Source organism: Candoia aspera, chromosome 2, assembly GCF_035149785.1.
Source record: "Candoia aspera isolate rCanAsp1 chromosome 2, rCanAsp1.hap2, whole genome shotgun sequence".
In the NCBI taxonomy this organism is placed as follows: Eukaryota; Metazoa; Chordata; class Lepidosauria; order Squamata; family Boidae; genus Candoia; species Candoia aspera.
In genome coordinates this window covers 102059955-102081639 of record NC_086154.1, presented here as the reverse complement: position 1 = coordinate 102081639, position 21685 = coordinate 102059955, and the positions used below count along the sequence as shown (strand labels likewise).

Sequence of the window (21685 nt, the reverse complement as noted above, 5' to 3'; positions counted from 1 at the left end):
AAAAAAATCACAAAATAATGTTAAAAGTTTATGATTTGGGGGGGCCTCATTATCAGCTGTTCAGGGGAGGGAGGGAGGCAAAGTGTCACCCATTAGGTCCTCAGCTTCTTTCCTTCTACTAATTATTGTGTTACCTGGAATTTTAGGCTTCATCATTAGCCTCTTAATAAAGGTGACTCAGGGTGCCTGAGTTTTTAAGGCAACAATTGAACACAAGTGTCCACTGAACGTTTAACAGCTCGTATAAGGGGGTATTGATTCTTAGTTATGAAGTTCATTTGCAAAGACATTAAATCTGTGTCTTTGCTGCCCCCAGCCATATGGAAGGTGAACTTCTGGAGCAGAGTGCTGAAGAACAGGAAGAGCTCCATCCGAGCCAGGGCCTCCCCTGGACAGGCCCGCTTCCCTGCAATAGCAAAAAAGAACACAAAGCTTATTTAGGAAGTACGCCTGCTGGAATTGTGTCTGATAAAAGAATAGCATGGATCAGGTAAGCAGGTTACTTGGTAAGACATCCAATCTGTTCCAGAGGACTCTACCTGCTGAGAATGGCATGAAAGCGTCTCTCTTCCTGAACTGGCCCTTTTCATCCAAAAAATGATCTGGGTTGAACTTCTCTGGAGTCTCCCAATGGAGAGGATCAAAATGTACAGAGGAGAGCATTGGCACAACAGCCGTGTTCTAGAGGGAGAGGAAGAAACAGATGACATTGGTTGGTACTACTTCATGTGGGGAAGAAGGAGCCTCCAGTTCTCACTTGCCTCAAATAAAATAGGTCAGTGGGGAGCACCCTGCAAACTGTTGGAAGTTTTGGCAAATCCAGCATGCCTCATTAACATGTAAATTAAGTTGCCCAAAATGCAACTCTGAGGAAGCTGTTTGTTGCCACTGCCACTTCCTCTTTCTTTCTTTCCCCCTTCTCCACCCAGGGAGAGGCAGCATGGATGCTGCTCTCTTCATCAGGGCCATGTGCTTGGGCCTTGATGAGGGATTCTGCCCTTTTCTTTCACACACCTCTTGGCAGCTGTAGGGCTGAGGGTTTAGGGCAAAATATGAAATTAGAAAAGAAGAACAAAGGAACTTCATCTTTTCCACCAAGATGGATGTTACAGAACAACAAAGAATAAAGTCAGTAAGATTCTTTTTACTTCTTAAACTAATCTGTCTAAGTGTGTGATTCTTTATGCTTGGCAGGGCTGAATGTATAAGAGCAATAACCTGTGTTTCTCTGATATGCTCATTGAAGCTATCTAAGATAATTTTCTGTGCCAGCTTCTAAGCTGTGTTAACCTCTGCTCCATTTCAGTGGTTCTAGCAGGCCACTGTCATGAGCACTGATGGTGAGCAGGAGGGGGCCCCTATCCAGGGGGGAAAATGCATGCATAGTTCTGAGGAGTTAAGCAGCCATTCAAAGAGACACAGATCAGACCTGCCTTGACTTTTGGGGTTTATCTGTCTGGGTTTTTCCCACGCTTCTTCAGTTTGTTAGGATTTTCTGTCTAACACTAGAGACCTATATCTTGTCTCAGCGTGGTTTCCTGACTGTTAGGACAGCCACTGAATTGGCTTCACAAACACTCTGTGGACATGGAGGGAAGGGACAGATACTTGCTTCAATACATATTTATTCAAACTGCCTTGGATGTGAAGGATCTCTGGATACCTAACTGTCATATTTTTTTGTTTTCCTTCCCCAGAACATCTTGACCAATAGTTCTCTCACCACACCTTGGGAATGTTGTATCCATGGAATTTTGTGTCACAGGTTGTTGCCCGTGGAAAGTTCTCAAGGCTCCCTTTCTGATACCGTTGGACCTCGTGGACAACAGCATTTGTGAAAGGCATCCTCAACCGGTCCTCCATGCCTGGAGTGCGGTTTGCACCCACCACCTCATCGATCTCCTGTTGCACCTTGGCTGTGCGAAAAAATATTGAGAAGCCATTGACAGCCGTTTACTTTCTCATGCTGAGCACCTGCAGTCAGCTACCACTTGGATAGAAACATGCCTTTTGAAGCACAAAGGGGGAAGACACTTCCAGACAGGACAATGGCTCTTTCTCTCCTCCCCCTCCTCCCCCCCCTCCTCCAAAGTCATTTCCCAGTGGAGACCATTTCAATTTTTCCTAATCCAAGAAGACATGACTCAACTTGTTGATCTGGCTCTCTGTGCCTTACTAGATATGCTGAGAGCCAGCAAACTTCAAGCATTTCCATATGGGCTTTCTGAAGATCACAGTCTCCACCCAAAGATGGAATAAATAGTAGTCAGGGGGAAAAGTACTGTGCTTAATTTCCTAAACTGTTATTATATGTACACATTAATTAATATTTTATGCTAGCAGAAAACAGAGCATTTACTCCCCCCAAAACCTCAAGATCCATTTCCAAAGAACTAGTGCTTCAAGCTACAACTGTCAATCAATTTTGGGGGGTACCGTAGATTAAGATTAATTATATTCAGTAACCACTTTTGTTATGTTTTCATCTACTGTATGTCATAATTACTCATTCTTGTGCATAACCATTTTGCCATTGCCTGAAACAGTATGGTTCAAAATGTCACGGGTGATACCTTGAGTTAAAAGGGATGTTCATTTATACTGTTGCAACAAATGATCCTCAAGAAAAGCTATACTATACTAAATTTGCTCATTCAGACTAGGATTACATAAAGCAAGTACTAAATTAATGGAATTGGCTGATTTGTCCTATAGCTGTATGTGGGGGGGTGGGGGTGGGGGGGCGAAGAGGGTTGTTGTTAAGGCATTCAGTCTCTTCTGCCTCTTTGTGATCTAGTGGATATCATTTCGCTAGAATTGTCTCTCAGTAGCTGCTGCTTCATGAAATCTCAGGACTTGACGGAGGGCCCATTTGTTCCAAGGACATCTAAGCCAGACTGGGAAATCTAAACAAACGTTCTGGAGGAAGGCAGGGGCAAAGCACTTCCCTAATGGTCCCAGGAAAACTGCATAAATGCAGCTGCAATGAGTTTATCTTACTCAACAGCATCTTAACTTCTTCGCTTTCTTTTTTGTAGGATTCACAGTGGAAGCCCTAAGAGCCCTGACACCCTTCTATTTTTGTGGGCATTTCTGTACCTTGAATGTGTGGCAATTTGGCCATCACTAGGAGGCTGCAGAGCAAGGTGTGGCTGGTGCTTATTGTCCCAGCAATGAAGAGTTCAAACACAGCCATCACAAGATCTTCAGGAGTATAGACAACCTCAGATAAGTTCTGCTCGTAAGAGTGGGGAAAGAAAGAATAAAAATACTTCGTGGAATTTCAGTTAAAGGAAACTTAATTCAACTGCCTTTAGAATATCTAGAAAAGCTCTTTAACTCTAAGGTATTTCTGGGATGACCATTTGACGCAGGGGAAGAAACAGCTTGCCTGTCTGGCCTACCCATCAGATATTTACCACAAGTAATGGCCAGAATTAAAGAATGGATACTTTGATTTTGACTAAGGCTGTTATTTAGAGCTGGGCTAAAGCAATTCCTAAAGGGTACGCTTGGAAAACAGAATTCAATCTGAGCATAGAAACTTGGATGTTCCATCTGAGGGACGAATCCTAATAGAAATTGCTTCTACAAGATGATTCCAGGAAATTAATTATCTTTATATCACTTATTGTGAGTGTAGAAGACGTCTAAAGAAATACCTTGTAAAAAGTTAATTTAGCAGGGTAAGCAAATTTCTACACATACTCATTTTTTTAAAGAAGGAGAAGTTGGAAGTCCTGGCAAATCCAGCTTGCCTCATTAGCATGTGAATTAGCATGTAAATTGAGTTGTCCCACAATGCAACTCTGAGGAAGCTGTTTGTTGCCACTCCCACTTCCTCTCTCTCTCCCTCCCTCTTCCACACAGGGAGAAGCAAGCATGCTGCTCTGCTCTCCATTCATCAGGGCCACATGCTCGGGCCTTGATGGAGGATTCTGCCCCTTTCTTCCACACAGCCCTTGGCAGCCAATAGGGCTGAGGGTTTAGTGCAAACTAAGCATTTAGAAAGAAAAGAAGAACAAAGAAACTTCATCTTTTCCACCAAGATGGATGTAACAGAACAACAAAGAATAAAGTCAGTAAGATTCTTTTTACTTCTTAAACTAATCTGTCTAAGTGTGTGTTTCTTTATGCTTGGGAGGGCTGAGTGTGTAAGTTTAATAACTTGTGTTTCTCTGATATGCTCATTGAAACTATCTAAGATAATTTTCTTTTTCTGTGCCAGCTTCTCAGCTATGTTATAAGATCTGCTCCATTTCAGTGGTTCTAGCAGGCCACTAAATTGGCTTCAGAGAATTCTGTTCTAAAGCAGCCTTCATTTCTAATGCCTGGCCTAATTTGGAGAATAGTGTAGTTACCTTTAGCAACAATTATGCCTGGAACAGGAATACATGCCAAGAAATGGCCATCACAGGGTCGTCCAAGAGTAAAGAAAGAAGGTGGAGAGTAGTAGTTTCATATTCATTCATATGAGATGAACTAGTTTCATCTTAGTTGCATATTGGAGAATACTCATGATATTTAGACAATTCTGCAGAATATGCCTACCTTCTCCTGTCTAATGAGGAAGCAATCAATATAGTCACGGGGGTTCTGGGGATCCAGCGTCTTCCTGTGGAACTCCACCTTCTCACGGATATAATCAGAGAGTTTTTCAGCATCAGCAAAACTCTTGGTGTGTTGCCCAGGGACGTACTCCATTATATTTGGAAAAGTATTGTACACCTGTCACAGAGTTCATGTTAAATACTATACCGTTTTAGACCATTAGGGTGGAGGCTTAATGCCCCAAATATTCAGCGAGTAGCTTTTACTGTGATATTGCTAATTGTCCAGCCTCAAATAGGCACCAAAGCCAAGAAGGCAAGAGCTACATGAATTTCAGTAAGCTACCTTTAATTCTAGTCTCAGGTAAATACAGTGTCTTGGAAGCTATAATAGGAATTTATATTAAGTTAATTAAAAGGAGTCTATTTGAAAAGTTTTTCCACAGATCTCTCCTCATTTAGCCTGACTACCATTTAGGAGATAATCTCTCAAGGGACTCACCCACTGCTTTCCTAGCCTCCCCACATCTCTCACACTCCTGGACAATCGTGCAAATGCTCATCGTCCTTGAAGTGGGGAAGATAGAATCTGGCTGTGAGCATAAAGATGGGGGAGCTGTTTAAAAAAGCAATGATAAGGAGAGGTGCACATGTCCACAATTTGACATGATAATTAGTACTGCTAATATTATTTATATGTAGTTTTTTTAAAAAAAAAAAGATAAATCATATAATAATGTAGCTTTTTAGTTCAATTGGAATATTGATACTGTCCTTATATCACGAACCTAATGGCATGGGGCGGGGAATGGATATTCTTGTCATTCTTAGAAACCCTACGGAAACAACAAGGAAGTCTGCATGGGTGCTAATGTTAACTTTTTACTCAAGGGGTGAACGATAACAGTGAAACATTAAAAGGCATCAGCCCCTCCACTGAAACTCCATGTCTGGACCTCCCTGGTGAGACAAGAAGGGAGTGAGTACTAGAAACAAGCAGGTCAGGGCCAGAAGGAATGTTTGCTCTGATGACCAGAGAAGGAAATGGCCTTGTAAGCCCAGCCAGGAGAGGTAAACTGGGAATCACTTGGTGTTTGGATGACTCAGTCTCACTGGATGTCTAGACTTGGCTTCTCTGGCTTAGTAGCTCATCAATCATATGTAGTGTTCACATTTCTGACTTGAACATTGTTGGAGCCTCATGCCTCATTAGCATGTGGATGAGTTTGCTCTAGGATGCAAATTCTCTATGTGTTTCTGGAGGAAGCTGTTTGTTGTCCCTCCCACATTCCTAACTCACTTCCTCCTCCTTCACCATCCTGGAAGGGAACATGCGGCTACAGCTCTTTCCATCTTGGGCCATGTGGTGGGCCTAGAATTCAGGAGGTTCCCCCTTTCTCCATGCAGCTTTCAGCAGCAATGAGGGCTGAGGGTCAATTAAGTTTAGGAACAGAAGAAGAACAAGAATCATCATTTTCCTGAATGATGTAACTGGACCAAATAAATGAGTAAGACTCTTGTTACTTACTTTTGAACCTAGTTTGTCTAAGTGTGTAATTCTCTATGCTTGGGTGGGCTAAGTATATAAGATCAATAACCTATATTTCTCGAACGTGCTCATTAATGTTATTGAAGATAATATTCTTTTTCTGTGCGCATTTTTTGCTTTGTTAAGCTCTGCTCCATTCAGTGATCCTAGCTGTCCACTAATGGCTTCAAACATTCATACACACACACACACACACAAAGACCTGCTAGAAAAGTGGGGCTTCATGACAGAAGGAGCAACAGAGATGACTAACATACCAGTCCTGGGAAACCACCAAACCATCTTATTTGAGACTCCACTATCTGCTGGTTCTCTATGAAGGTTTGATCTTTGGAATCAAATCGATTGCCAAAGACGACTGCGCAGATCACATTAGAAACAGCACTTGCAAATCCCCTTCTTGGGTCAAAAGGCTGCCCTGCAAGAAAAAGCAAAGAATTTACAAAGGGGATCAGAGAATGCAGATCTTCCCTTCCACAAATCTCACCACAAAACTGGAACAAAAATCTTTCAGGTAAAACAACTTTGAATTATTATTCTTTCCCTCTGTCCTGAGAACTGAATATGGATTTTAAAATCCTATAACCTCTTTGATCAAGATACAAAGTAGTGTTTCCATGTTCCATTCTGGAATCCACAAAATACATATTCAAAGATTTTATTGGTAATTTTTGATTATAATATTAACTAAGGAGCAGAGCTGGGATGGAAATAAATGAAGACATGGACCATGTTACCACTAGAGTGCCTTCACACTCTGATTGCTGTCTTCTTCCTCCAAGAGTGGCCTTCTCACTCCTTCCTCTGCCTCTTTCTGCTCATGGCTGGTTTTTCCACTTTGTCCCTTCCCCTTCTTCCCCTCTTTGAAGGCTCTGCTTCCAGTTGCATCTGAGCTCTTCGGTCTCTGTCTCTCTCTCCTTCTAATCTCTTCCCCCCCCCTCTCTCTGTTTCTCTCTTTTTTCTAAAAACAATCCCACTTTCTTTTCTTTCCATTTCTTCTCCCTTCTCATTCCAGAGATTGCTCCATTAAAGATGATATTCAAAGGTGCCACAGCTCTCGAAATGAACACTATTTATGACCGTTTAATCCAGACCCACAGGGCCTTTTGCATCTCCACCCCTCATGCCAACTGCCTATTGTTATCTGCTTCATGCCTATAAGAGCACATCCTTATCCATGTTTTCCTTACTGCCTTTAGGTTACCTACCTCATTCATCCCCATTCATCCCTGAGGCGCTTTGCTGGCTGCTCAATTTGCCTGATGTGTCATTGGGCACTATGTTCAAATGATTTTCTCAAAATCGTTCTGCTTCTTTTTCTGGTTTTAACTGAGCACTCTCTTCCCTCCATCCCTCTCTCTTTCTAATGAATCCAAAACGTTTTTTTAAATAGCCCCACACCTTTTTTTTCTATTTCTTTTCCTTTCTCCTTCCAGAGGAGACTTGTCCACCAAAGATGGTTTCCAAAGGTGCTACAACCTTCTGAATGAATTCTATTTGTGGCCTTTTAATTCAAATCCATGTTGCCTTACAGATCTCCATCCCTCATGTGGCCGATTCTTACCCACGCTTTCCTTACCTCCCTTAGTTTACCCGTCTCATTTACCCATAAAGTGTTTAGCTGGCTGCTGAATTTGCTTGATGTCTGATTCAGCATTACATTCAAACCTGGCTAAACATAACTGGGGGGGAATACCAGACTTAGCATGTTTGTATGTTTAATTACTACACTGAATAACTTCCTTGTCTCTACTGTATGCTCTCTTGGTTACTGCACCCACATCAAGATTTCACTACTTCTAGACAACCTTGTAATTTTAAGAAGCCGAGGGCACTGGATAGAAAAGAGGGAGAAACAGCTTGAAAGCTGCTGTATTTCCTGTGAGTATTTTGCCTTTGCTCCTGAACACCACTGTGGAAAAAATATTGGAGGGAGGGGGGAACACTGGTCAATGCCTATCTTCCTTTTCCTAATTGTGTGCACTTAAGTGCAGAAGGATTTGAGTTTCACTTCAGAATCTAGTTTTCCTGTGACTTCACATAATACAGCTTCTTTCCAGCTTCTTAATTTTTTTAAAGACAATACTCTTCCTGAAATGATTCTCAGTTTCTTTAGAGGACCTTTTGTGGTAGCCATTTGCTCTGCCAGGCAAAGGGCTTCCTCCTGGACCCTTTCAGACATTCTTTTCTTTCCCATCCCAAAATCTCGCAAAGTGGACAGTGTGAACCGTCGCAGCTCCCTCCATTTATTCTCATCTGTGGTGGTCAGACCTGAAATCAAAGACACAAGAAAGATATCACGATATCCGTCAGTTCTCAGCTGTTGTGGAGGAGCGTGTTAAGATATACATTATGGTTTCAGGCACGTTGTCTCATTCAAAGTTGAAACAGGGCCTGCACTGCAATAAATTATGCATCACAATATTTTCCCTCCCCACTTTTAAAAAAACAAGCCTTGATGCTTGAATTAATAATTAGCCGAGCTACAGAGTTTCCATCTTTCCATTCTTGACCGCTGTCATATTAAGAGAAGAATGAATGAGGTTGTGGAAATCATGTCAAAAGTTTCTATAAGTGTGATATGGATAGGATAAAATAGTTAAGAGCAGAGACATCACACCAACAACAAAGGTCTGCATAGTTAAAGCAATGGTGTTCCCCGTAGTAACATATGGCTGCAAGAGCTGGACAATAAGGAAGGCTGAGAGAAGAAAGATAGATGCTTTGGAACTGTGGTGTTGGAGGAAAATTCTGAGAGTGCCTTGGACTGCAAGAAGATCAAACCAGTCCATACTCCAGGAAATAAAGCCAGACTGCTCACTTGAGGGAATGATATTAAAGACAAAACTGAAATACTTAGGCCACATAATGAGAAGACAGGACACCCTGGAGAAGATGCTGATGCTAGGGAGAGTGGAAGGCAAAAGGAAGAGGGGCCGACCAAGGGCAAGATGGATGGATGATATTCTAGAGGTGACGGACTCGTCCCTGGGGGAGCTGGGGGTGGTGATGACCGACAGGAAGCTCTGGTGTGGGCTGGTCCATGAAGTCACAAAGAGTCGGAAGCGACTGAATGAATAAACAACAACAAGAGGTTTCATTGGTAAAAAGAAGACACTTCAAGTTGCTTGCTTACTTGCTTGCTGGCTTATGTGCCATCAACCTGCTGTCAACGCTTCACAACCACATAGATAGATTTTCTCCATGACAATCTGTACCTAACCTAGTCCTTCAGGACTTCCAATTGTACACTCGTCACCAGTGTAACTGAGTCCATCCACTGTGCGGATGGCCATCCTCTTCCCCTTCCTTCCACCTTTCCACCGTTACAGCCTTCTCTAGCGAGCAAGGCCTTTGCACAATCTGTCTGAAGTATGATAAGTTGAGCCTGGTCATTTGTGCTTCGAGTGAGAACTTTGGGCTGATATGTTCAGTGATCCTTTTGCTTTTTTTCTTGGCTGTCCATGATATTCTCAGGAGTCTTTCTCATCAACACTCTTTCTATCCTACTTCTTTAAAGTCCAAATTGCTTTTGGAGGTACATGAAATTTATTTTCGACATTAGTCCAGTTAGCATCAGTCAAAAGTGTCTTCTTTGAAAAACCATTTCTGTGTGTCTTCCCAAAGCACCCGTTTAGAGGTAAGATTTTTTTTTTCTTGCATGTAAGGAACAATCTGAGCAGAGTTCAGAAGTGTCCAGTGGAAATGGTGAAAAAGTGTTTTCCTCCCTCCCCTGCTTTGAAGCATGACCAAATCAACATTTTACCAAACTTCATTTCAATGAAACTTTCACAACTATCGGTAATACTAATGGCATTCAGATAATTTGAAATTACTTATAGAAACTTAAAGAAAAACAATAAAAATTAAAGAAATGAAAAAGAATCAACCTTTATTGTGGAATATTCGCCTATGTGCAGCTGTTTCACTTCGCCCACCAAATTCCTCCGCATGATCTATCAAAGCATCTTTTACCACCTCATATCCACAAAGTGCAACCATTGGTTTTGATCCCATCCAGACAGTAAATATAGGTCCATACTTTGCAGTAAGCTAAAGGTAGAATTGGATAAAACCCAGTTAATTAGGTGGTAAAGCGGTTTTGGGTGAAATTATTCTAAAGCATGCCTGAAATACTTCTTCAGTTTGTCACAGAGAGAACCTCAGCATGTTCAAGCAAAGCTTCAATAGCTCTTAATATCCATAGAGTACATCAATCTGATTAGGTTCCACTCCATTGCATGTGTCTCCTGGTTGGTGAGATATGGAGAACAGTATGTTGGCTTTCGTGGTCATGTGTGGATTAGAGAACCTGGCTTGCGGAGAATAGCATGAGCTGCTCGTGGTAAAACTGAGCTTTGGTTGCACTTGTGATATACTGGCCAAAAAGTACCAAAAGTCGGCAGTTATGTTATTTGTTGCAAAGGCAAAACTAAAGCTGAGAAACTAGCCTACTCCTTCTTTAGTGTATTAGAAAAACTGGTGTGAAATCCACAATTAACCAACATTATGATGGGAAGTGGAGGTCAATATTTATGGGCCCAGCTGATAACCACCATGTAATACAGGAGATTTAATGTGGACTGTAAGAAAAATTATACTTTAGTGAATAGTGATAATGGAGAAAGGAAAAAATATTTTTTATTATTCTGAAACATTCTGAAAAAGAAGGCAATTCAGGCAGGGAAAAATTATATTCTGTTAAGTGACATGAATGGAGGGGTGGGAATGAGATAATGAGAATGTTAACTGTTTAAGAGGAAAAGGCCAGTCTCTTTCAAATACGTGGTTTAAGCCTACATCTATTCATATGTACACATGGGAAAGGAGTGAACATAAATCTAAAGCAAAATTATTCTGATTATCCATGATGTAAGATTGAGAGAATCTGTGACAGACACAATGGTGGTGAGAGGTTCTGAATGTAGGCCAAGTGTTTATTTGGCAGTGTCAGGGGTGGGCCTTGGCAAAATGGACACAGAAGTAAAAGAAAGAAGTAAAAAAGCTGAGCATGAAAGTAAAAGCGCTGCAGGAAGAAAAAAATGCACGTCTTTTATGAAAAATATTAAAAAGTAGATTGATTTCCCAACAGAATGAATGGGAAGTGGACATAAGGAGCGAAGATGTAGGAGTGCTTCAATCACTGTGAAAGGAATTATGTTACAGAGTGCCACTGAAGTGTGGGGAATTACACCAATGGACAGTATTAGAGAAAAGAAGAGGCTACAGGTGAAGAAATTGTGCATACCACAGAATAACTGTTCCGTTTGAAGGATGGAAATGGGAGCAAACTGCCTACCATTCGTGAAGACAAACCATCTTTGGTAGGGCTACCATAAATGGGCTTCAAGAAACTGGATTACCGCTATAGTACAGCAAAGAGTTTGTGTGTCTGTATGTCTTTGTTGCCATCTAGTGATCATCTGGATTTTGGTAGCGCAGATGAAGTAGTCCTAGTCTTTGCTTTATTAGGACCAAAGTTTTGTCTATATTTCACAATCTGGAATCAAACAGGGTGACTAGAGGAAGAGGAGGTTGCAGTGAATTAGATGCTAATACAAAGGATACAAATTTGAGGCCCAGAGATTTGTTTTTCGAAAGCTTTTCTTCTTACGGTTTATTTTTTAATGAACTTTGTAACCTTCACTGTGTGTTTATCAGACTTTTTCAAGGTGACTGTAAACTAAAATCCCTGCTGAAGATCCACATGAACCCCCAATAAAGTTGGATGCTTATAGAATAAATCAAACTACTAAAATTAGGGGAAGGTACAGATATCTTTCAAAGTAATCACCTTCTGAAACAGCAAATAAGTACAATGGTTAGCTAATCTTACCTTTTTATAGTATTTGTACAAAGGTAGCACATCTCGCTGCAAGACGTTCCCCAGAAAAGGCCATGGGGTGGGTCCTGGGGGCAGCTGCCCTTTTTTCTTGTATATTTGGAAGGATGAGAAAAGGGTGAAAAGTATACAGAGAAGAAGCAGAGCTCCTGCCCATGTCAGCTCCATCCTTCTCTGATCTCTTTTCCTCTTCAAAAATCCAAGAAACTGTTTCAATGAGACAAGATTGAAAGGGGGAGTCCCACTGGAGCCCAGACTAACCTAAATTCCAGATGTCTTCTAACCTTTCGTGCACCTCATGCTTTTTTTCTTTTAAGTCAATGCATTCTTTCACCTCTATCAGTACAGGATAATTACTTATCAACATCCCTACGTTCGGACTGTGGGCATAAATAAGTTACTGTGTCTGTACTTTTTCAGAAAAAAATATGCAGTGCATGTAGGTTGGGTTCAAAATACGGACATTTGCCTTTTATGTAGCTCTGCAAGGTGATTGCCCTTTCAGAAAATACTTGTTGGCCAGCAGCAACATAGGAAATTTTCTGGAAGACTTTGAACACAGAAATTACATAATGAAGTTGAGTTTGTCATTTAGGATTAAAAATTCATCCAAAAGCCATTTTAAAACTCATTATTGGGAAGGAAATGACTACTTCTAGAGTGGAAGGAAATGGGAGATTCAAACATCTCTGACATAAATGACCATAAAGGATTGACATGGTTGGGGTGGTGAGACTCACTTGTGGATTCCAAGGAGTCTGTGGCTCACACGGCCCACTTTGCAAGGTAACCCAGGTCTCGCAGCTTGGAGGGTAAACATTTTTCATACAATCTACTTTTTTTCTTATCTAAGTGTATCTATGGTCTTGGAATTTTTCAAACTGGGGTTAAATCCTGTAAAGAATAGCTCTTTTTAAACACTCCCTCTTCTTTGTTGACTGTACGGCAGGATGTGAAAGAGCAGTTAATTAACTTTTGCTGACTGAAGTCTATGGGACCCAAGTTTTTTTCTTCCACCGGCTTGTTACACCCCTGAATTCAGTACTGTGAGCGGGACTGAATACAAAGTGCTTTAAACCGTGACTTCCAGGAGGGTTACACAGACCGCTTCTGGACTCTTCATCCAGAAATACTGGAATTGCATCTGGACTGCTGTTTGCTGGGCTGTCCTTGAAGAAGTTGAAGAACATGGACACTACAGCTGGTCTAGAATGCAGCTGCCTGCATAGTTATGAGTAGATGCACCTTCTTGTGACAACCCTACTTTGCAAGCTGTACTCTTTACCAGTGGGTTTCCAGAGACAATTCAAGGTGCTAGTGATCATCCCAAAGGGCTCAGGACTACCTTCTCCTATTTGTCTCTGCCTGTCCTACAAGATCAGTTTAAGAAGCAAATGCTCCACGATCCATTGACTAAGGAGGGCCATCTTTTGAGAGCCTGGAGGCATGCCTTCTCTGGAATACCATTCCTTCTGAAGTTCATTGGCCCCAACTTCTTGTCCTTTAGGAAAACTTGAAAAACTTTCCTTTTCAAACAGACCAGAGTCTGGGGTGATTTGTGATCCCACCTGGTTATGTTTTCAACTCTGTATATTGCCTTGAGTCTTTCTGATTTGGTGCCATTGTTATTGTTATTGTTATTATTATTTCCATAAGAACACATATTGGACTTGGAAGACAATATTTACTATTTCCTTCTGGGTCAAATGCCCGGGTTTGCCAGTTTTAATTCAGAAGGGCTGCTTTCCGATCTTAGGCCCACCCAAGCAGATGGTCTGCAGTGCTTCCTTCTGCTCTAGGCACAGGGCCAGCTCCAATTGGTTACACAGCCTGGCACACGCACACACACACACACACACACACGCACCCCTTTACCAGTCTCCTTACTCTTAAAGAATAATATCCCTGACCAAGTAACACAAACAAAGGTTTCTCCCTGACATGACAGAGCAGAAAGGGGAACCAAAGTGAAGGAAAATGGCATTTCACTGTGTTTTCCAACCAACTCCTCTCAACTGTTGAGATCATTTTCAATATTACCCCCTAAAAGACCTTTCACTATGGCATATCCACAAACCACAGCTGGATACTTTGATTCAGTCTATATGGTAAGGGTAATTCCATTCAGGAACTAAAGGCAGAATCGGATGGGAGCTCAGTTAGTTAACACAATGAAATTTGCTTTAAAATAATTATCTGAAGGAACAACTGCACTAAGTGTGTTGATTTTGCAGCAGAAACAAAGCAACCTCAGCCCCGTCATCCAAAGCACCTCTTTGGATTCAGCAACAGGCTTAGGCTCCAGGTAATCAGTACACACAGGACTGTGCTACTTAATGAGCTAAGCCAGAAAGAGATTGCACGCCGTTCATTGTGCAAGACTTCTTTGGCAGCAATGGTCTTTTGTGGTTAGGGATGTACCTTCAGAATCGAAGGTCTTAGCTTAAGCGCACCCATGCACTTTTGGAAAAATATGTTTAAATCATTTGCTTCCTCTAACCCTTCAAGGCACGTGCAGCCCACCAGCTACTTACCTGATTATTCCTTGTCCTGTAATCTTGGCGAGCAGCAAATGAGAATCTGTCTTGCCCTTATATTGGTCGACCACTTAGGAGTAGTGAACTATGTTTCGCTGACACCAGTGGAGTCATGAGCAAACACGGTAGTTCAAGCAGTAGGAGTTCCCCTGAAATGTTTACGTTATTTAGTCCTTGATTGGGTGCTGATATCAAACAGCACCCTCTGCCCCACCAGATAATGAAAGGACATACTTTTTCAGCTGATTAATATCTGATTCTGTTATTGAAAGGCTGCCTGGGTAGAACTTGCAGCTCACCTCATCCCTGTTTGCAGAACAGCAATCCCCAAGATGAACAGAGGCTGTTTCACTTTGAAACAGACGCTCTTCTGCCCCACTAATTTTGATGTTGGCTTAACACTTTCACCCATTTAACAAGCTGTGCGTTCCCGGCTCTGTCATTGGTTAAGCTACCTCTCTATTTAGCGCCTGCTTTTGTCCAGCCAATCCAAATACTCCAATTCTCCATAGTGTTAGTATCATTTGCATGTCCCATGATGAGGAGGAATGGGGCCTTCTTTTAGCAGCCAGAGATGATCCCTCTCCCTGTGTCATGGAGAATTTTCTCTCATGGATGTTATGAGTCAGACAGGTGTGCCAAGAGTTGCTTACAGTAGATCAGTAAAAGTCTTCTGCCCTTAGGAAGAGGCCAGGCTCACCTGTATCTCAGGTATTCAGTCACTCTTCAGATGTGCCCAGGCTTTAGGGACAGCCCAAAAGACTTTTGCACATGCAATAGCTGATTTGGCCACAGTAGCACATTCCTTATTTTCTTTCATGAGGACAACATCAGCACATTCGGCAGTGCCCAGAAGCTTCAGGCAGTCCAAAATACCGGAAGAACATTCTGCGAGGTCACGGACTGACCTCTTACTACCACATTTGCTGGTATTTACTTCTTACCAAAACTTGGTAGCAGAGAAACTCAGCAGCAAATTTCCTGTTCAGTGTCACAAGAAACTCTGAATCAATGAGGTAAAGGACTCTTCATTAATTACTCTGGTTTGTTGCACTCTTATCTCAGTATTCCCAGAGAGAACGAGGTAGAAATCAGCGTAGAGAGGCATCAGAGATTCTGAAATCCTTCTGCATTTCTCCCATCCCCACTTGTGGAGTGTTGTGCCATTTTTTCTATTTGGGCCACTTTCTCTGAGCAGTATGGTGTGATGCTTCTGCACTGCATATTTTTTGCCCAAGAATTGGGGCTAGCGATTCTGTTTTCCCTTCTTCATTCTCATTATATATGTTTAATCAATATCTTCTTTCATCCTGGAGAGGAGATTTGACCATGAGTTTTCAAGATTCCCAACAGCAGCTTCTTCTCCCACTGCCTAGATGTATGGTTCCACAGTTTCAAAGTCCAGGTCAGGTTTTTCACAAGTTTCTAACTAGACAGGTTTTGGAAATGATCCAGTCCAGATTTTGCAAGCAGTAGCTTTGTGATCGATAAGAAGGTACAGCAGAGGACTAGGTTACAGATACAGGAGCACCCGCAACAACAAAAGCAACGTTTCTTTGGTCCAATGTCAATCTTTCATGGGACTTTCGTCTGCAGTGCTCACACTCACTATTTGATTTATTACGAAACCCAAGAGACCCCTGTGCGATTCATTAATTCAGTGAACTTGTATGCCACCTCAGTCACCCAGGCTCACAGGATTTAAAACCATCAAATGATGATAATAAAAATAAATACCGAGACAAACCATGAACAGTGATGCCCAATGGCAGAAAAGAAGAAAAATAAACCCAATCACAGTCATAAGACAGGGATCCAATATCAAGGAACAAATCATAATTCACCCTGCCCCAGGGCCTACTGAGTGGCTACGTTTGGGCTGCTACTTGCCAAGGCAATGCATTGCTACGGAATTGCCTACTAGTAGCAAACAATTCTCATAACTATGGAGGAGGAGATGCAAGGAATAGGATGCCCTGAATTCACCCACTCCAATGCTAGTAGATGGTTCTCTTGCCCTCCTAACGCTTGCCCCAAATATCTACGTTTTGGAGGGTGGGGATTTGCAAGCCAGAGTTGCAGCCCATGAGCACTTACTTAAAGTAAGCCTGTTGAATATGGTGAAGCACACATTACCTCTTGGTGAATGTCCACCATTTCATTTGTAGAGAATGAACTTGCCAATCCCCTCTTTCTTTCTACCTACCTACCCGCTCAGAGTCCGTTCAGCATATTCCCAAGGCTATCTGTAGAAGCAGAACTAAGTGATATTGGCATTGTACTGCACTGTGCCTAGGATAAACTGCCCTGCAACAAGCAGTTTAAACTAAGTTGGCTTGGTTCTTTATGCAGTGGTCAAGAGGAGTCCCCGTATGGCGGTTTATGGTTTGTCTGAAGCCTGAATTCTATTATGTGTATGTCATAATAGATCAGTCTAGACATCGGTCCAGCTTTCTTCTTTGGTAAAGGTGGAAAGCTTTAAGTCATGGCTTCCCTGGGCCACACTGAGTGAAGAGGAATTGTCTTGGGCCACACATAAAATATATGATATAGTTAATGTATATAAGTAATAAAACTTCATTTATTTGTTTGTTTGTTTTTATTACAAAATTTAAACAAAGAGGGCAACATAAAACTAGTGGGATTTTTGACCTTGTTTTCGTGAAACTAATGCATCAGTGTCTGGTTTGATGAAAGTGGTTGCCATTCTCAGTGAGTTTTGACGAGGTGCTCATCAGAAATTTTAATTCTAATTTTACTCTTTGAGTGCTTCATCCTTGAAAAGAGTTGCTTACAAATCTATGTGCTGCCAAAAAGCAATGTCATAAATAAGGTGTGTTTGTGAAGCGAGGGATATTTTTCTCTAGGAATATAGGTCTTATGAAAGTCCAGTAGAGATACATGATCAAATTGTCTTTGAGTTGAATGGCTGATTGCAACTCTATGGATTCCATCTGAAAATTCAGAGGTAATGTAGTTAATCAACTGAAAATGGAGTAGAAAATATACCAAAATATTGATGATCTTTCTGGAAATCTTGAAACCTGTTCCCAAATTCCTGTATCAAACCAAAAAGCAAGGCTGCATATTTCTTGCTGCTCACAGGACTGTGTTCAGCCAATGTATTAAAATGTATAAATTTATTATAAAATGTATAAAATTATTTTCCATAACTTGAGCTTACCATACTTTAAGTTTAATTTCAAATGCTGGTATGGTTTGAAACGCTGCAGTGATAAGTTGGTTTTCACCTTGAAGAAGCATGTTTAACTCATTTAAATGAGTGGTCAAATCCATCAAAAATGCTGAATCTGTGAGCCATTTTTCATCTTCAAGTTCTGGCACAAATTTTCTTTTTGATCCCATAAACAACTTGATTTCATTTCACAGATCATAAAGTCTTTTCAGCGTTTTACCCCGACTTAGCCACGGTACTTCAGAAAAGTAAAAGATGTCCCCATAACCAGCATCCATACTTTTAAGGAATTCCTGGAATTGGCAATGATCCAGTCCCTTGGCCCTTAGAAATTCACTGCTTTGATGACGATTTGCATGACATTATCCGTTTTTTTAAAGCTTCCGTCCATACATTTTCTTGATGTAGAATTTATTTATTTATTTATTTATTTGTCAGATTTGTCACCGCCCATCTCCTCCCACCAGAGGGACCCTGGGTGGTTTACAACAACAATCAATAAAACAATAAATATTCAATAAAATTACAATATCTAAAAATACAATATCTAAAAATACAATATCTAAAAATACAGTTACAAATAAACAATAATTATAGATAAAAATAGAATCCTAATGGCCAATATGCAGTGATACTTCATCAAATGTGAGTAGCCGGTGGCACTTGCATCGTCTTCTATCAATTTTGTAAGTCCCTCACTTTTACCAACCATCGCCAGGGTGCCATCGGTAGCTATACCAGATATGTTGACAATGGTTAAAGAAAATATCTTTTTAATGTCATTTTTACTGCTTTGTACAAATGAAGAGATTTAGTTGTGTCTTTTAATGGCACCAAAGAAGCCATTTCTTTAGTGACATTATATTTGTTATCAATACCTCTAATAAAAATGGCAAGTTGAGCTGTATCTGCAGCATCAGTACTTTCATCCATTGCCAAAGCATAACATTTGAAATTAGCAGCTTTACCCTTCAAACCTCTTTCGATAGATTTCCCTGTTTCTTCAATTTGCCTGGCTATAGTCTGGTGAGACAAACTGATTTTAGAAAAATCACTTTTTTTATCAGGACAAATTATATCTGCCACGCTTTCCATACATTACTTAATAAACTCACCGTCGGTAAATGGTTTTGATTTTTTTGCAATCAGATTTGCTACCAAATAACTAGCTCTTACAATAGAGTCCGTTTGAGTTGTGACTTTTTAAAAAAAAATTGTTGAGATGACAGACTTTTTTTTCAGTCCTGCTAATTTGTCTTTATGACAAATTCCTTGATGCGCTTCGAATTTGGCAGCCTGTTTTTTCTGTATAATGCCTTTTCAAATGGTAGTCTTTGAAAACTGACACATTTTCCCTACAAATTAAGCATAGTGCCTTAGTATTTGTCTTGACAAAAAAAGGACTCCTCTGTCCATTTTTCACTGAATACTCTGTCCTGTTCAGACCATGAGGCAGCCAGACAGAATTGTTATCAGAACTCTTTATTTAAAACAACCATTTACAGCAGTAAAGTCCTGGTGAATAAATAAGGCAAAGCAATTTCAATCAAGACCGCCCAGGCAATGAGGGATGAACAGGCAAGGCTGCAGGATCAGACTGTGGCAGAACCGCAAGGCAGAATTCAGCTAGCTCTCTTATCGAAGCTGTCAGGCTTGGTGAAGCTAGAGTGTGTGGCAAGGCAGAAGCTGGAGACAAGGTTCTGTGAGCTGGCGCACAGATAGGACCAGGCTGACACATGGAGGCTAGGCAAGACTGAACTGGAACCTCTGGGCAAAGCTTGGCTCTGGAGACTAAGCTAGACTGAATATTCTAGGCAAGGCTGAGAACTGGAAGCAAGGCTACACTGGACTGGAGATCCCAGGCAGTAGCTGGAAGCCAGGCTGGACTGGACTGGAGACCCCAGGCAAGGCTGCAGGCTTGAAGCAAGACTGGACTGGACTGGAGATCCTAGGCAAGGCTGAGAGCTGGAAGCCAGGCTGGATGCACACCTGGATTGCTTCGAAACACAGAGATGAGGTCCAGAGCTGGATGTGAGGCTGTGCTTGGCAGGAATGACAAGAAGAGGATTGACTACAGCAGCTTGTCCAGCAGGCAATTCTGCAGAAGTAGAACACGCTGGCATTGGTTCCACTCTGGCTACAGGCAAGGCATCTGACGCAGGTAAGGACTCTTCTGCAATGGCTGTGAGCTCAAAGGATCAGTTGTCTCTGGCAGCTTGCTCTTCGCACATCTGCCTTTTATGCCGATCCTATCTATGCCTTTTCTCTCCAGCAGCCAATCAAGCTGCTTTCTGGTTTGCGTGCTTCTCAGCTCTCCTGTCTCGCGCACTGATTGGAGAGTTCGAATCCCCCACCAGAGTTTGTCCAATCCACGCTTGCAAATTCTCCCACTCTGCTGCGTCACTTCCTGGTTCAGCTTCTTCAACCCTCTCCTGATTAGTTTCCTTTTCCCCTTCTGACTCCAGATAAATTTCATTTTCAGAGTCAGAAGCGGGCTGAAACCGCACATCCTCTTCCTTCATCCGCGATTTTTCTTTTTTTATTTTCTTTTGGGGGTTCGGTTTTCTGTTGAAATGATGTTGAAGCCGTGCTGGAATAAGTTTATTTAGGAATAGATGTATTTTTAAGAAAAAACACAACAAGCCCATCGTAAATTGTTAGGTAGGCAAACAAACAAAGCAAAGTTTAATAATCAAATAAGAAAACTTACACGTCTACTTAATAATAACAACAATAAAAGCCTGTCTTCACAGAACATGTGTAGGTAGGTTGAAAGATTATATAGAACGCCAAGTTGCCACCAGCTGACATCCGTAGCAGGTGGTGGCATGAGCACTGCACGGCCCCTTCCCTACACAGCATTCCGTTGTTTCTACCTACGCAGTCCGCGCTCGAGCACCGCGCGCTCGAGTCACCAAAAAAATCACAAAATAATGTTAAAAGTTTATGATTTGGGGGGGCCTCATTACCAGCTGTTCAGGGGAGGGAGGGAGGCAAAGTGTCACCCATTAGGTCCTCGGCTTCTTTCCTTCTACTTATTATTGTGTTACCTGGAATTTTAGGCTTCATCATTAGCCTTTTAATAAAGGTGACTCGGGGTGCCCGAGTTTTTAAGGCAACAACTGAACACAAGTGTCCACTGAACGTTTAACAGCTCGTATAAGGGGGTATTGATTCTTAGTTATGAAGTTCATTTGCAAAGACATTAAATCTGTGTCTTTGCTGTCCCCAGCCATATGGAAGGTGAACTTCTGGAGCAGAGTGCTGAAGAACAGGAAGAGCTCCATCCGAGCCAGGGCCTCCCCTGGACAGGCCCGCTTCCCTGCAATAGCAAAAAAGAACACAAAGCTTATTTAGGAAGTACGCCTGCTGGAATTGTGTCTGATAAAAGAATAGCATGGATCAGGTAAGCAGGTTACTTGGTAACACATCCAATCTGTTCCACAGGACTCTACCTGCTGAGAATGGCATGAAAGTGTCTCTCTTCCTGAACTGGCCCTTTTCATTCAAAAAATGATCTGGGTTGAACTTCTCTGGAGTCTCCCAATGGAGAGGATCAAAATGTACAGAGGAGAGCATTGGCACAACAGCCGTGTTCTAGAGGGAGAGGAAGAAACAGATGACATTGGTTGGTACTACTTCATGTGGGGAAGAAGGAGCCTCCAGTTCTCACTTGCCTCAAATAAAATAGGTCAGTGGGGAGCACCCTGCAAACTGTTGGAAGTTTTGGCAAATCCAGCATGCCTCATTAACATGTAAATTAAGTTGCCCAAAATGCAACTCTGAGGAAGCTGTTTGTTGCCACTGCCACTTCCTCTTTCTTTCTTTCCCCCTTCTCCACCCAGGGAGAGGCAGCATGGATGCTGCTCTCTTCATCAGGGCCATGTGCTTGGGCCTTGATGAGGGATTCTGCCCTTTTCTTTCACACACCTCTTGGCAGCTGTAGGGCTGAGGGTTTAGGGCAAAATATGAAATTAGAAAGAAAAGAAGAACAAAGGAACTTCATCTTTT

At 41.7% G+C, this 21685-nt stretch overlaps 2 protein-coding genes and 1 long non-coding RNA gene across 3 annotated transcripts in view; all 3 read right to left on the bottom strand.

The window, feature by feature from the left end:
* Positions 1-179: 179 nt before the first annotated feature.
* LOC134489748 (cytochrome P450 2C4-like) lies at positions 180-14564 on the bottom strand. Its single transcript, XM_063292611.1, has 10 exons — positions 14476-14564; positions 11936-12148; positions 9990-10152; positions 8221-8370; positions 6357-6517; positions 4552-4728; positions 3100-3235; positions 1729-1916; positions 540-681; positions 180-406 (listed from the first exon to the last, which is right to left on the bottom strand). Exons 2-10 carry the CDS (start codon positions 12107-12109, stop codon positions 195-197), a joined length of 1503 nt encoding a protein of 500 aa, XP_063148681.1. The 5' UTR covers positions 12110-12148; positions 14476-14564; the 3' UTR covers positions 180-194.
* Positions 5264-6347, bottom strand: LOC134489749 (uncharacterized). The gene is made up of 2 exons (XR_010067171.1): positions 6087-6347; positions 5264-6041 (listed from the first exon to the last, which is right to left on the bottom strand). It is a non-coding gene; the product is annotated as an uncharacterized LOC134489749 (long non-coding RNA).
* A 6220-nt stretch (positions 14565-20784) lies between the features above and the next one.
* Positions 20785-21685, bottom strand: part of LOC134490029 (cytochrome P450 2C5-like) — a 48571-nt gene continuing 47670 nt past the window's right edge. The window contains exons 8-9 of the mRNA XM_063292912.1: positions 21130-21271; positions 20785-20996 (exon numbers count right to left, since the gene is read on the bottom strand). Of these exons, the coding sequence (XP_063148982.1) occupies positions 20785-20996; positions 21130-21271 (354 nt within the window). The remainder of the gene's footprint in view (positions 20997-21129; positions 21272-21685) is intronic.

Excerpts from the sequence above, each read along its gene's own strand:
- LOC134489748 (XM_063292611.1), bottom strand. The coding sequence starts at position 12,109 with ATGGAGCTGACATGGGCAGGAGCTCTGCTTCTTCTCTGTATACTTTTC. Across the intron at positions 6,518-8,220 it reads GCAAATGGCTACCACAAAAG|GGCAGCCTTTTGACCCAAGA; the intron begins GTCCTCTAAAGA and ends TTTTTCTTGCAG. Across the intron at positions 3,236-4,551 it reads TCCTCATTAGACAGGAGAAG|AACTTATCTGAGGTTGTCTA; the intron begins GTAGGCATATTC and ends TCTTACGAGCAG.